General features: G+C 42.8%; 1 protein-coding gene across 4 annotated transcripts in view; it reads right to left on the reverse strand.

Moving 5' to 3' along the window:
- Positions 1–15,388, reverse strand: part of elp4 (elongator acetyltransferase complex subunit 4) — a 275,374-nt gene that overhangs the window by 193,628 nt on the left and 66,358 nt on the right. For all 4 annotated transcript variants that reach the window (XR_015081043.1, XR_015081042.1, XM_086008282.1 and 1 more), the window contains exons 3-4: positions 8,655–8,776; positions 2,353–2,505 (exon numbers count right to left, since the gene is read on the reverse strand). Coding sequence is in view for 2 of the 4 variants with exons in the window: in XM_086008282.1 (XP_085864408.1) it covers positions 2,353–2,505; positions 8,655–8,776 (275 nt within the window). In the remaining 2 variants the exon portion in view is untranslated. The remainder of the gene's footprint in view (positions 1–2,352; positions 2,506–8,654; positions 8,777–15,388) is intronic.

A 15,388-nucleotide genomic window follows, 5' to 3' on the forward strand; every position in this document is an offset into this window, starting at 1 on the left:
TTGGCTCCAAAAGAACTGCAGCATTCATCTGGTAAGAATGAGTAACTTTACAACAGCAACACAATTCCTTTACCAAAGGAGATATCAGGCACTATCAAAGGGTTTTGTATCAGCGCAGCGCTGACTAATTGTACCACGGTACTCTCTTGCTTAGAGAACTTTTTAAAGGGATGAGAACTTGGTGCTCAAGGAAAGGTTTGTCTATTATTGCCAGCTTTGAGCAGAACAATGATAAGTGAGAAAAACTCCCCCCAATGACTCAATTAGTAAAACGATATGCATCTACCGGAGCCATACAAGCCAGAAGATTCCAGGTTCAAATTTCTAGTCTGTGCTGAGTTGGCTGATCTAATGGGCCTCATCAAGCCTGGGCTAGAGCAAGAAAAATGTAGCCAGGTTTGGTAGGAGAATAATTGCCTGGGGTTTTCTCCTTCACGCCCTCCTGATTGCTAGCCACCCTGCTGGAATGTGTGCTTACTGAGTGAGGACAGGACTGGGCTCAGCTGTAATGGATCAGTACCCTGCTGTGTCAGCCGTGGCTCAGTGGGCAGCACCCTCGCCTCTGAGTCAGAAAGTTGTGGGTTCAAGCCCCCACTCCAGAGACTTGAGCACAAAAATCTAGGCTGACACTCCAGTGCAGTACTGAGGGAGCGCTGCACTGTCGGAGGAGCCGTCTTTCTTTATGAGGCATTAAACCATCTGCTCTCTCAGGTAGACGTAAAAGATCCCATGGTGCTATTTCGAAGAAGAGCAAGGGAGTTCTCCCCAGTGTCCTGGGCCAATATTTATCCTTCGATCAACATCATTAATGATCATTATCACATTGCTGTTTGTGGGAGCTTGCTGTGCACAAATTGGCTGCTGTGTTTCCTACATTACAACAGTGACTACACTTCAAAAGTACTTCATTGGCTGTAAAGCACTTTGGGACCTCCTCAGGTCGTGAAAGGCGCTATAGAAATGCAAGTCTTTCTTTAACATTCACTGTCGAAGGTTCATATATTAGTTGGTTAAGATCTCCGAAGGGGGAAGGGGTGTGGGGAAGGATGGTGTCTGTAGAACTGTACCACAGCAGCAGTCAATGTTTTTTGGAGGGGGGGTCAAAACTGGTACCAAAAAAAAGCACATGTTCGACAGATCATGCAGTTTTGACCATTTTCATTATTCCTGCACAGCTCCCCACAGAAACTGATTCCTAGTAGCAATGGTGTGATTGGCTTCACATTTAAAACAGTTGAAAACACCACAGAAAATACAATTAGACCTCTCCAAAAGTTACTCGCAATCATTAAAATGATTGTCATGTAATAACATTATTTGGCCTAGAAATTGACTATAGACCCGTTTGGGGCGCCAGCCTCGCCAGGGCGCTAAAAGTAGCGCCCCAGAAGCAGTCGCGGCCGCCCGCCGGAAATTCAGTTGGAGCGCCCCAAAGGGAAGCGCGGCGCTACTGGAGGCACTCCGCATCCCTCTTGGGGCGCTGCAACTGAATATCGCTGTGGCACGTCGCGCTGCGGTATTGTAGGCCTTCCTCCCCTTCTTAAAGGGGAGGGGCCTTGTGCAGCGCGATCTGGGGCCCAGCTGGGCCCCCGAGGATCGCGAGTGCCGGCAAAAGAGCCCGGCACCGAGGAGAAGTGCCAGGCTCTTGGAACGCAGTCGGCACTTCGCGGGGGGGGGGCGAGGTTTAGGAGGCCAGGGACGGCAGCGCGGAGAGGTGCTGGCAGGCGGCCAGCAACAAAAATGGCCGCCCCGCACCGCTCCTTTAATTAGCGCCTCTACTGCCGCAGGTAGGCCCCCCCCTGAACCGGTCGCACATAGCGTCCGGCGTTAACTCAGGGGGCGCATCTAAATATCGCGATCGGGGCGCTGTGCACACTGATGACGTCATCGGTAGCAGCGCAGCGCTAACGGCTAGTGCCACCATTAGCATCCCGCTAAATTTAGCGGGAGGTGTGGCCAGTGGCTTCCGACCCACTTAGCGCCCTCTTAAGGCGCTAACGGGTGGCACAGCCCACTGAATTTCTAGGCCTTTGTCTTTAAAATTATTCAGAGTGAAGAATTAATTACAGATCAAAACAATTTAGGTGCAGGTTGGGCCATTACTGCATAAAAATGTCACATAAACTAAACATCTCCAACCTTTATAATATTTCATGTTGTAAAATAGTGCGAAGCTACAAAGGAGTAAATGTAAAAACATAATCTAGAAAACAAATCAAATCCCAATTTTCATGGTTTTCTACACATTTTCACATGTTGGGTACATGGTAAAGGCCCATCCTGCATACAAAGACAAAGCTTTCTTTTGATTTATTTCACATGGTTATGGTTTAAAGAAATGCAAGATTGTACCTGTACTCTTGGTAAGTTCTGGTACCGCCATGCTATTTTCATGGAATTCTGGGATGCAGTGGTGGAACTATTGATACCCCCTGAACTGCCTTCTGCCTCTCGGATAGCTTCGTCGATCTCTATCACATCGTCAAGCAAAGGGGCAGGAAGCTCCTGTTCAAACCAAAATGGGAATCATTTATTTTTAAAATATACATATTCTGGCGCAAAACACACCTATACTGAACATGTCAATGTTTATATAATCATAGAAATTTACGGCACAGAAGGAGGCCATTCGACAAGAGTAATGTAAAATGAAAGTACTCTCAGGGAGAAACAGCTGCAGTTGGAAATGAAAGTAAACTTTACTGGAACTTGAAACTGTGACAGTAGAATGAGGCTAAAACCCAACAAGTCATGACCAAGTCAGTCACCTGCACCGTGTTTCCCATTTCAAGTTCCTGCTATTATTTATAAAGCTCGTTGCTAAATGTTTTGGGAATTTAATGTGGAGCACCATGCCATCATGCATTCAGAAATGAAAAATGTACATGGAACCACTGTTTTTTCCCTTTATTTTCTCCACTCTCTGAACTACAATAAGTTAAACTAGTGAAGCAACTATAATTTGGGATTTGTGAGAGAAAAAAATCTACATATTGGCTTAAATCTTCTACATCCTGCAATTTGAAACAAAGAGTTCCTGTCTTCCTACATTCAATAAAAAAACAAGCTATTGTCTTCAAAATAACACAAATTAACACCTGCAATGTTTTCAGGCAGTGTTATCTTCATTAAACTTGATTATCCAAATGCCAATCAGTGATCCTTACAGATCACTTTTCTGGCAAAGATCATTAGGATAATTCCTACTTAAGCACTCACCTAACTCCCAGGGCTGGTCATTGTTTCAGCGTTTGCTACTGACATAATCAGTGACACCTGTTGCTGCCGCCTTGTACTGCACCAGCACTGTACAACATTTGCAGCAAAGAAACCTCAAGAGTGGATTAACTATTTCACACCAGTCACCTTCAATATCACAATCGGGATGAATCCAGCATCCCTTCTGACAACGCGGCTCTGTTTAACCCCTTTTCTCCAATACACTGGATATCAATTTCGCTTTAGAATCGGTGGTGCTTCGCACTTGTTCATTCAGCTGTGATAGTATCTTTGCACTAACTAATTGGCTACTTTCCGTTAATATCTGAGTGACATGGTCACGTTGGATGAAAAATAAATCCAAATGTTTGCAGTCTATTCAATATGTAACACAAGAATTGAAATAAAGTTTTTGATAGAAAATAGTATTCCTTGAGCTAATTATTTCTTATAACAACAGTCATTGCACTTCAAAATTAATGGTGTGAAGTGCTTTGAGACATTTTGACATGATATGGTATTACATAAATGCTACTATGCTCCAAGTAGCATAATTAATAAAAAGCATTTTCAATATATTAATAATAGATCAACCTAATTATATGACAAAATAAGTTAGTCAATAAGATTCAGATTAAACCTCATAAAAAGAAATATAAATGAGAGATTAAGAAGCTGCCTTCAGGAGCAGTTATACTGGCACTTTCAGATCAGTGCAAAGCAGTTTCAGGGGTGTATTGATGTGAAAGTGACAGCATAACACCAGAATCAGATCCCAATCTGGAACATACTAAAGCCAGACCTCCCTCCCTCCCACCCCACAAGGAAGCTGTCTCACGTCATTTGGGCTTGGCACCATGTGAAGTATAACTGCAACGTGAAGCTGGACTTGGAAAGTGCTGAAGCGGTTTGCTGAAACTCCTGGGCACTCTCAAAACTTATTCCTGACAAAGTATGATGAGCAGCCTGCAATATAACATGGGTCTCGTCTGCTGAGATTTGCACATTCTAGCTGATGGTCTTAGACTAACAGTGTAATATAGCTGCAGACCTAATTTTGCAATCACATTACTTGAATCCCTGTACAAATCATTTGCAACTACTCACTATTTATTATGTTGCCCGTCTGAATTCATACATTAACCGGCTTACATCATTTTGTTTTGACAGAGAAGGAAATCATAGGCACTGTTACAATCTGACCCTTCTTACAAGCAGAATTCTCCAGAGTATAATAAAACCCAAGGTACCCCATCCCATAGTTAATGAGGCTTAACCTCACACCCTTCTAAGCTAGCTTAATTGCTTGCGCATTAAGCCAAGTAAAGACATCACATACCACTCTATTCTACTTACAATAAAAGGAGGAAAGACTTATATTATGTAGCAGCTAAACTTCGATCATTGGCTTATCAGTTAGGGTAATCCATACTTCATAAGCAGCACTACTGAGAAAAGCACTTTGATCCTCACAGTCATCCACTTTCAGCTTTTCAGCAATGAATGTATGGGAGACTTTTGAATTAGCAGTCGATTTGGACCACAATCTTGGTGTAGAAGTAGCAATTAATTAAATAAAATAAGAATCAAAGTAGATGCCAGATTTCTTAACGGGTAAACTCAATAAATATGTCTGTATTTACTGAACTGCAATTCAGTGAAGTTCAGTAATGTGTTGCTTTGTGACCATCTGTCTGAATTCCCCGCCACAAAAAAAAGATACCTATATAATAAAATTAAAATCCTACGTTTGCGTGCCATTGCTGTCAACTTTTTCCATTATAAATTCCTTATTCTTCATTTTAGAATTGAAACTTGTGCTCAAAAAGGCTCATTCCTACGTTACAACAGTGGTTGTAAAGAGCTTTGGGACATCCTGAGGTTTTGAAAGGCACTATATAAACAAGAACAACTTGTATTTAAACAGCGCTTTAACGTAGTAAAATGTCCCAAGACGCTTCACAGGAGCATTATAAAACAAAATTTGACACTGAAACACATAAGGAGAAATTAGGGCAGATGAGCAACAGCTTGTCAAAGAGGTAGGTTTGAAGGAGCGTCTTAAAGGAGGAAAGAGAGGTAGAGAGGCGGACAGGTTTAGGAGGGAATTCCAGAGCTCAGGGCCCAGGCAACATGAGGCACGGCCGCCAATGGTTGAGCGATTAAAATCAGGGATGCTCAAGAGGGCAGAATTAGAGAAGCGCAGATAACTCGAAGGGTTGTGGGGGTGGAGGAGATTACAGAGATAGGGAGGGGCAAAGCCATGGAGGGATTTGAAAACAAGGATGAGAATTTTAAAATTGAGGCGTTGCTTAACCAGGAGCCAATGTAGGTCAGCAAGCACAGGGGTGATTGGTGAACGGGACTTGGTGCGGGTAAGGACACGGGCGGCAGAGTTTTGGATGACCTCAAGTTTACGTAGGGTAGAATGTGGGAGGCCAGCCAGGAGTGCATTGGAATAGTCAAGTCTAGAGGTAACAAAGGCAAGTCTATCTTTTTTCTTTCTTTCTGACCTATTGTGGGCAATAGCCAGGAACACCAGCAATAATATTTTGTTGATTGATTCTAAACATAGAAACATAGGAGGAGTAGGCCATTGAGCCTACTCCGCCATTCACTGAGATCATGGCTGATCATCCAAATTCAGTACCCTGTTCCTGCCTTCTCTCCATATCCCATGATCCCTTTAGCCTTAAGAAATATATCCAACTCCTTCTTCAATATATTTAATGAATTGGCCTCTACTGCCTTCTTTGGCAGAGAATTCCACAGGTTCACCACTCTCTGGGTGAAGAAATTCCTCCTCATCTCTGTCCTAAATGGCTTACCCCTTATCCTTAGACTGTGACCCCTGGTTCTGGACTCCCTGACCATCGGGAACATCCTTCCAGCATCTAGTCTGTCTAGTCCTGTTAGAATTTTATAAGTTTCGATGAGATCCCCTCTCACTCTTCTAAACTCCAGCGAATACAAGCCCAATCGACCCAATCTCTCCTCATACGTCATTCCTGCCATCCCAGGTATCAGCCTGGTGAATCTTTGCTGCACTCCCTCCATGGCAAGAACATCCTTCCTCAGATAAGGCGACCAAAACTGCACACAATACTCAAGATGTGGTCTTACCAAGGCCCTGTACAACTGCAGCAAGACATCCTTGTTCCTGTACTGAAACCCCCTCGCTACGAAGGCCAACATACCATTTGCCTTCTTAACCGCCTGCTGCACCTGCGTGCTTACTTTCAGCGACTGGTGCACAAGGACGCCCAGGTCTCGTTGCACTTCCCCTTCTCCCGATCTATTGCCATTCAGATAATAATAAATATATGAATTATATAGTTTTCATGACTCTATATGGCATCGGCTCTGAGCTACTGGATGTGGGTTTATGATAATGCGATACAAGACCAAGGATATTACTCGTGCTTTGACAATGGACCTGAAGCTATACAGTGTTATGTGACAGAACTGTAGTATTACAAGATTTACAGGTTTATGAAGCACTATATGTATATCTAAATATTATTCCAATTCAATTTATATACTATAATAATCAAAATGGATTCTTTCTTTAAAAGACACTGCATGCTTAGGAACTACATTATCTGTGAACACCCATAATCTCATACAATGGGAAATAGACCACTATATTTAGTATATTATGCAGGGATGGGTGCATATTTGTGTTCTTTATATTAATTGCAGAAATCCTAAACAATGATGTTAAATGACTGCATGTTCCAAACAAATGACTGAATGTTACCAAGCAGTAACAGAGGAATAATTAATTGGATACTCGGGATGTCTCTGGAATTTCCTCCTTAAACCTCTCCGCCTCTCTTTCCTCCTTTAAGACGCTCCTTAAAACCTACCTCTTTGACCAAGCTTTTGGTCACCTGCCCTAATTTCGCATTATGTGGCTCGGTGTCAAATTTTTTGTCTTATAATACTCCTGTGACGCGCCTTGGGATGTTTTACTATGTTAAAGGCGCTATATAAATACAAGTTGATGTTGTTGTTGTCTCAATAATATTATTGTGATCTTTAAGAATCATTCCCAAACATCACAGCATGGCAGGGACCTGTTGCTCTGACCCTTTTCCCCCCAAGAATTGGCCATGTCAGCCATGGCTCAGTTGGTAGCACTCTTGCCTCTGAGTCAGAAGGTTGTGGGTTCACGTCCTACTTCAGAGACTTGAGCACATAAATCTAGGCTGACACTCCAGTGCAGTACTGAGTGCTGCCCTGTCAGAGGTGCCATCTTTCGGATGAGATGTTAAACCGAGGCCCCGCCCGCTCTCTCAGGTAGACGTGAAAGATCTCATGGCACTATTTCGAAGAAGAGCAGGGGTGGATGAGTGCAGCTCCAACAACACTCAAGAAGCTTGACACCATCTAGGACAAAGCAGCCCGCTTGATTGGCACTCCCTCCACCACCAGCGCACTGTGGCTGCAGTGTGTACCATCTACAAGATGCACTGCAGCAACTCATCAAGGCTTGTTCAGCAGCACCTCCCAAACCCACGACCTCTACCACCTAGAGGGACAAGGACAGCAGACGTGTGGGAACACCATCACCTGCAAGTTCCCCTCCAAGTTACACACCATCCTGACTTGGAAATATATCGCCGTTCCTTCATCGTCGCTGGGTCAAAATCCTGGAACTCCCTCCCTAACAGCACTGTGGGAGTACCTTCACCACACGGACTGCAGCGGTTGAAGGCGGCGGCTCACCACCACCTTCTTAAGGGCAATTAGGGATGGGCAATAAATGCTGGTCTTGCCAACAATGCCCGCATCCCAAGAGCGAATAAAAACAAAAGTTATCCCCGGTGTCCTGGCCAATATTTATCCCTCAACAAACTTCAATAAAACAGATTACTGGTCATTATCACATTGCTATTTGTGGGAGCTCGCTGTGTGCAAATTGGCTGTGCTTTTCCCACATTACAACAGCGACTACACTTCAAAAATACTTCATTGGCTGTAGAGCGCTTTGAGACATCCGGTGAAAGGCACTATATCAATGCAAGTCTTTTTTTCTTTTTGGGAGTTAAGTTCTTTACTTCCTTTCCTTTTGCCCTGTTTTATTACTCTTAAAAGTATTATTGCAAGAGTGCATCACAATAAGCCAGTACCAATTCCAACCTGGTCATTCTATTATTGTGGTATTAAGTTTCTTTTGTAATTTACCAACTACTGCATCTGTATTCACCTACTGTGCTATCAATGAGGAATGAAAATGTTGGCTATCAGCATCTTCTCAAATCCTTCCTGTCTAAATTGGATGATGTGCTTAAAAAAAAACTGCTTTCAAATCGGCCGAGGTGCTTCAAGGATACCAAGTGAATGTAATGATCAATATTTATAGGCAAAATATACTAGCACAATAATTGATGCAAAATACCTTCCCACAACATCTTTATCAAAAGCAGTACCTGTAATATTTCCTCGGGATGATCTCTGGCAGATGCCAGGAAAAGCGAGTGCCCGCAAACAACACCTTCGGCTACAAAATACTTCAGCAACATCCGTGAGTAGCTTTCGTACCTATCCTCCTCTGCAAAAATAACCACAAACAGCAATTTGTTAAGTATTAATAGATAAAAAATTCAAATAAATATCACAGGATAATTAAGCTATTAAACTTATAGATCTTTCTCTGCAGAACAACCGCGTAATTCCTCGCTAAACTAGCCCCACCTTGGGGCTTCTAATTTCTGCATGGCATACAGTTTTAAGATCAATTTATCTGGAAACAATAGTTAATGATTTGTTCTGTACCTTGTAATACGTCCTCAGGTTCACGAGTTTTCAATGTTGCACCATAATTAGACCAATTCAAAAGGTCTGACAGCTAGCAGAAGGTGGTCTTGTAACAAAGCTGAGCGCGCGTTTACATCTTTGAGGAATAGATTTAGCATTTAATACTAGCCAAGCTGGTTAGTAGGCAGTGAACCAAGTTCTTTGTAAAGTTGACCCTGCCAGTAACATTCCTGTCTTAAAATTTTAATTCACATTATAAAATTACTTTATCTCTACAAATAGTTTTATCCCCAAATTGAGTCATACCAATCCCACCATCTCTAACATTATTTATACCATAAGTGATGACATCATCTCCCTACTTTTTAATGCAGTTCACAACTCAATTGAAGAGGGAGAAAGTTTCATAGTGATATCACTGGAATCAGTAATGATTAAGTTCACATTTAAAATTTGCAGGTATTTCTAATCTTTACCATCTCATTTACTTAACCCAATTCACAGTACAAACTCACTTGCTTGTGAGTTATCAGGTCAGTCCATTTGTGGAATATAAATTGTATCCCACTGTTCATTAGAAATGCTCCATTTAACTTTCATTAGAGCAGCAAATATCCTTTGTTAATTTAAAAATACACAGATTATGTTTGGACTCCTCCATGGAAAAAATGTGGAAATTCATAGTGCTAAATTTAGAACGCAGATTTAGTGGAATTAAAAAGCCCCACACTTTTTTATTTCAGGACACTCAGAATAAGCTTAAAAAAACATTGATTTTTTTTCTCCCCCCCCCCCCTTGCGTGACAGAACACTGCTTCTGTATTCAAAAGGTTAACAATCAACTCGAAGTCAATCTTGTTAAAAAAAAACTCCACAAAAACGCACTGACAATATTTTTGATGACTGTCAGCAGCTTCTGTAAAGAAAATGACAGCTCTACAATTTGTCATTTTTCGAATTGTCTATTAGTAATTGAATTTAAAAAAGGTTTAATGACCTAGAAATCAGAGGACCAAGTAAGCCCCCAGATGGCATTCTTTTAGGCCTTTTGATGGTATCAAAGTTAACAATAACAGATCACAACTGAAAGCTGCTGCAAGGGTCTGACACATTCTTGGGTTAGAGGCCACTGCTGTAGCCCCTTTCCTTAGGCTGACTGGCACTAAAGATATTCCGTTCAACGAAACAATTGCTTTAAAGCAGTCGGTGGCTGTCTCAAGCATTTTTTATGAGTCACAAGCACAAGTAGTTTATGTAATGTAAAGGAAATGGGAAGATTTTAAAGGGGGCTTCTGACTAAATGCTGGTAGCACTCAGCATTTGCCCAACAATTCATCAAACTACTTAATATCAGTGTATTTTGTTTAGTATTTGCTTATTTTGTCGTTGCTTGACTTCTTTAACTAGAACTAGGTTCTGCTGAGTCATCGAGTCAATTAATTAAAAAGATTAGGTTGGAAGAGTTCAAATAAAATTCTGGATGGTGTTTGATATTTTTAACACATCAGATCTGCATTTTAGAGAAATTATAATGATATGCATCTGTTTATTGTCTTGCAAAGATCATTGTGTACAATTTCATAACGTGGTCCTCTTACTGTATATGATTTGATTTTCATGTTCCAGGAAACTTTGTGTTATCCGGAGGCTAAGTGTCTGGCAAGCTCGAGCCACCGGCAAAAATCAGGAGCCATTTTGTTAGGTTTTTTTCCTTCTCGTGGCTTTTTTTTTTCAACAGTCAGGCTCTGGAAAGTCTCTCTGAAACTGTTGCTAAGCTACAGAGACGCTTCCAAGGTACGGGCCGACTGTTTAGAAGCTGTTGCTAAGCAACAGTATTTATTGTCAGATACGGAGATGAAAAGCTCCGTATGCTTCAACATTAACGCTGGTTTGTCCGGCAGTTTTGAGGGAACGGCAACAGCTCGGTCCCGTCGGTGCCGGATAGCACAAAGTTTCCTGTAATAATATTCAATCAGATCATGACATGTAGCAGAGAAAGGCAATGGGAGAAACAGCATTCAATACTAAATCAGGAGAAAACAAAGTGAGGCAAAAACTGCTTTTATATTATACAAGGTTTGTTTAACCAAAAAAAACGAGCATGTCCCCTATCAACTTTAGTGAATCTGGCAAGTTTATTTTGGGATTGCCACCAGTGCTGCGCGAGACCTGCATAGAGACAATGCAAAAGCAGCAAAATATTCTCCGAGGAAGTAAAATTAAGAAAAGGTTAAAGATATGTTGCAAAACAGGTGCGAAGAGATTAAAGGATTAACTCAATGGCCAGGGTTTACTTACATAACAATGTATTCCTGAAGCTAATGACAGAGTCTTCATGCCTAAGCCAGCTGCACATTTAAGTGTAAGTAGGTTTGTATGCCAAATTCAGTTTTGTGAATACCAGCAGATGAAGCAATTTAATGTATAAATACCTACAGCGTTAAATACTCTTGGTTGTTCATAGGATGGGATAAAATTGAGAACAAATGATGGCATGGAGTGTGTTAACAAGAGGTTTCAGATACCATAAACTGCAAGGCCGAAGCTCTGGCAAATTAGTCCTCTGAAACTTGAGAGTGTATTAGATCCTTGAGCACACTGCCAGGTATGTATACATATATATCACAAGGTCATTATGGATGGGAGAGCCATTCAGCCCATCTTAGTTCTTCCTTCCAGAAAGACCCTACATTCTCCCCATTATAGCATCCAATTGTTTCTTAAATGATTCCAGAGTTTTCACTTCCACTATGTTATCTGGAAGCCCATCCATTTGTTGAGTGAACAAGAGCTTCCTGATAGGTCTTAAATTTACCTTTTACTGCAACAACAACTTGCATTTATATAGCGCCTTGAACGTAGTAAAATGTCCCAAGGCACTTAACTAGTACTAATCTCACAATTTAATTCAAAGTAATATCCAGATTCATCTTTCACACACCCTTAACTATATTGCATACCTCTATAAAATCACTTATCAGACACCTTCTTTCCATCCTCTAAAGCCCAAGGGGGAAAAATTCGGTTGCTTTGCGCCTCGCGTTAGTGTCCTAAGAGGGCGCGGCGCCGCCAACACCTCCCGCGAAATTCAGCGGCAGGTTAGCGGTGGTGGTAACCGTTAGTGCCCCGCGGCGCTGTGCCGCCGGCGATGGCATCATCGCCGTTCGCAGCGCCCCGGCCACGATCTTCGGTAGCGCTCCCTGATTTACCGCCAGATGCTATGTCCGACGGGGTATGGGGGGGGCCTACCTGCGGCCGGGGCGGCGCTATTTAAAGGCGAGGTGACGGGTGGCCATTTTTGTTGCTGGCTGCCTGCCAGCACCTGCCTCCGCTGCTGTCCCTGGCCTCCTGAGCACCACCCCCACCCCCCCCACCCCCGCAGAGTGCCGGCTGCGCTCCATGAGCCCGGCACTTCTCTTGAGTGCCGGGCTCTTTTGCCGGCACGCAGATTCCGGTGGCCCAGCTGGGCCCCGGGTTGCGCTGCGCAAGGGCCCTCCCCTTTAAGGAGAAGAAGGCCTGCAATACCACAGCGCGACGTGCCGCAGCGCCCTATTCCCTTGCAGCGCCCCAAGAGGGAGACAGGGCGCTTCCAGTGTGCGTTTTACAGTGGTATAATGCTTCTCTATATATTAAAGGCAAGGTCACTAGTTTAGGATGATCTACGTGGCTCCCAGCTCTTTACTGGTACTTTTGGGATTGCATTCCGTCCATTTTTTGTGTGAAAACCACAGATCTGTGGTTTTGATTATAAGCTGGAGGAAGTGGTGCATCACTGTGATTTCATGCATGCAAGAGACCCAAAATTCTTAGTGGGCAGCAGCACAAAAGAAAGAAGACTTGCATTTCTATAGCGCCTTTCACGGCCACCGGATGTCCCAAAGCGCTTTACAGCCAATTAATTACATTTGAAGTGGAGTCACTGTTGTAATGTGGTGAGCCACCTTCTTGAATAAGTGGGGTATAAGATCTTTATCTAGTTAATTAAACCTGGTAACCCACTGAAACTAGTATATGTAGTCAACTAACTTTTTTCCCCAAAAATATGTTGTTCAAGGATCTATGCCATATTGGTTGTAATGGGAGCACGTGTGACAAATATGAAGCATTTTTTGTCTCAGCTACATATTATGTAGTGCCTTTTTTCTTACTGCCATGTCACACAAGGATTAAAAAATCAGCTTCACTCAGAATTATTTTATTATAATAATATATTACTTTACATATTAAGATCAACCCTATATTGCATATTAGGATGAACAAGTAATGACTTGTTCATCTAATAATCAGATGAAGAAAAAGGGGGATAAAGTGATATGGAAGCATGGAGGGTAAGTGGACTATGCTTGCATGAAGGGTAAACACCAACATGGTTGGTTGGGCCGAATGGCCTGTTTCCGTGGTGTAAGTTCTATGTTTTGTTTTATTCAATCACGGGATGGGGACGTCTCCGGCAAGGCCAGCATTGCCTGACCCTAATTGCCCTTGAGAAGGTGATGGTGAGCCGCCTTCTTGAATAAGTGTCTTGCTAGGCCATTCCAGAGGGCAGTTAAGAGTCAACCACATTGCCATGGGTCTGGAGTCACACATGGGCCCAGACCAGATAAGGACAGCAGATTCCCTAAAGGATATTAGCGAGTCAGATGGGTTTTTACGACATTCCAGTCGTTTCAGTTGGGATTTGAACTCATGTCTCCAGATCATTATTCCAGGCCTCTGGATTACTAGTCCAGTAACAGAACCACTATGCTACCGTACCCCTATATACAGGAAACTCTCGATTTACCGGTACCTAAATAACCGGAAATCTCTGTTAACCGGCAAAATTCAGGAGTAGGTTCAGGTAAGTTTTACTTCATATTAGTGGCCGTTCCTGGATCTGTGGCTGTGTTCTTGCACCTGTTGCTAAGCAACAGGGACGCCTGGATCTTGTGGCCAGGGTTCCTGCACCTGTTGCTAAGCAACAGGGAAGCCTGGATTTGTTGCTGTGTACGGGGCTCTCGTACCTTTTACTATACCTCTCTGTAATCCGGACTTATTGATAAACCGGCACCACGCCGGTCCCGTCGGTGCCGGATAAAAAAGAGTTTCCTGTATATGTAATGAAGCTAAGGCTCCTTCTCAGGATTCAGCTGGCATTCAACAATTACTTGAGCTTCATTCTCTGAGCTGAATCACAGCCTTGTGATTCCTTGTCAAAATTCTGACATGATGAAAGCCTTATTCAACTGTAATTCTTAAAAAAAAACCTTAGCCGACTGGCACAGGGGTATTGATGATTCCTCCACAGGCATTTAATCACAACACAAAACTGACCAGTCAAAGCTCAGAGCGACTCAGTGATCGGATGCCCATAACCAATTAAAAAGCACAGCTCCTCTCACTATTAGAATTGCAGCCCAAAAGTGATGAGGTCATCAGCAAACAATGCAGCCACATATAAATGAAATCTAAAACCTTTACTCTGAAGCAATAATCTCTCTTATGTGAGCTTTTAATATTATTTATTTGGCGCTGCCCCTTATTTCATACACTTAGAAATGGCTGTGGTCTGTACTTAAACAAACACACCCAGTAAGGAAAGTGTCATCTACTAAATTAGCTTTCAACATAGTAAAACGCAGGTCAACTACCACGCAATATAGCTGTATGTTAGAGATTCAGAGATTGTTCAGCAAAATTAGCTGCGGTACACTTGAAATTATTTTGCGCCCTGTTTAATCAGTATCCGGGTGCTATGCACTGCCTTGAAACTGAACTGTTGTCATCAATGTTCCCCCGAATTTCTTTTTTTGGTGCGCAGCCCCTTTACAGTTTCGTGCATGTGCTAAATTTAACATTGAAAATTCCAGTCTCAGGCTGCGCAGCTTATAGGGGTCATACTGTAAAATTGAGCATCGACAGAATGGTTATATCTTTAAATGAAAAGTTACTTTACAGTATATGCTGTGCTTAATACAAACAATAACTTTTATTATAAAGATATTGGAGCTGAACTGCTTGGCCACTTCAGTAGACTATTACTGTAGAACAGCTGCAAACTCCGCCGGGACCACTGAAAGACCAGGTTCCAACCCGAGCAGGAATTTCCTGGGGTCTTGTTTCCAGGCAGAACCTCCACCCGCTCCAGACAAGACCACTGCCAAGAAGGGGGTGGGGGGTGCAAGGGTGGAGACTCCCTACACTGGGAGTTTAGGCGTCCTTGGGCTCAGAGATCTGGCGTACGTTTGGAGTCTGGTGCGTCAAGGGGAAAGCGGTGTACTGGATTTGTAGAAGGGTGGAAGTGGGCCCCACAGGGGAGATCCAGGCTGGAATCGTGGATGCTCACAGATGGTAGGGTCTTTTTAAAAATGTTTGGAACTGCGGCCCCCTAAAAAAGGGAGGCTGCTGGAGGCAATGGTAAATGTTT

The sequence above is a fragment of the Somniosus microcephalus genome, chromosome 15 (assembly GCF_052327205.1).
Source record: "Somniosus microcephalus isolate GS21.2 chromosome 15, FLI_Smic_1.0, whole genome shotgun sequence".
Classification (NCBI taxonomy): domain Eukaryota; kingdom Metazoa; phylum Chordata; class Chondrichthyes; order Squaliformes; family Somniosidae; genus Somniosus; species Somniosus microcephalus.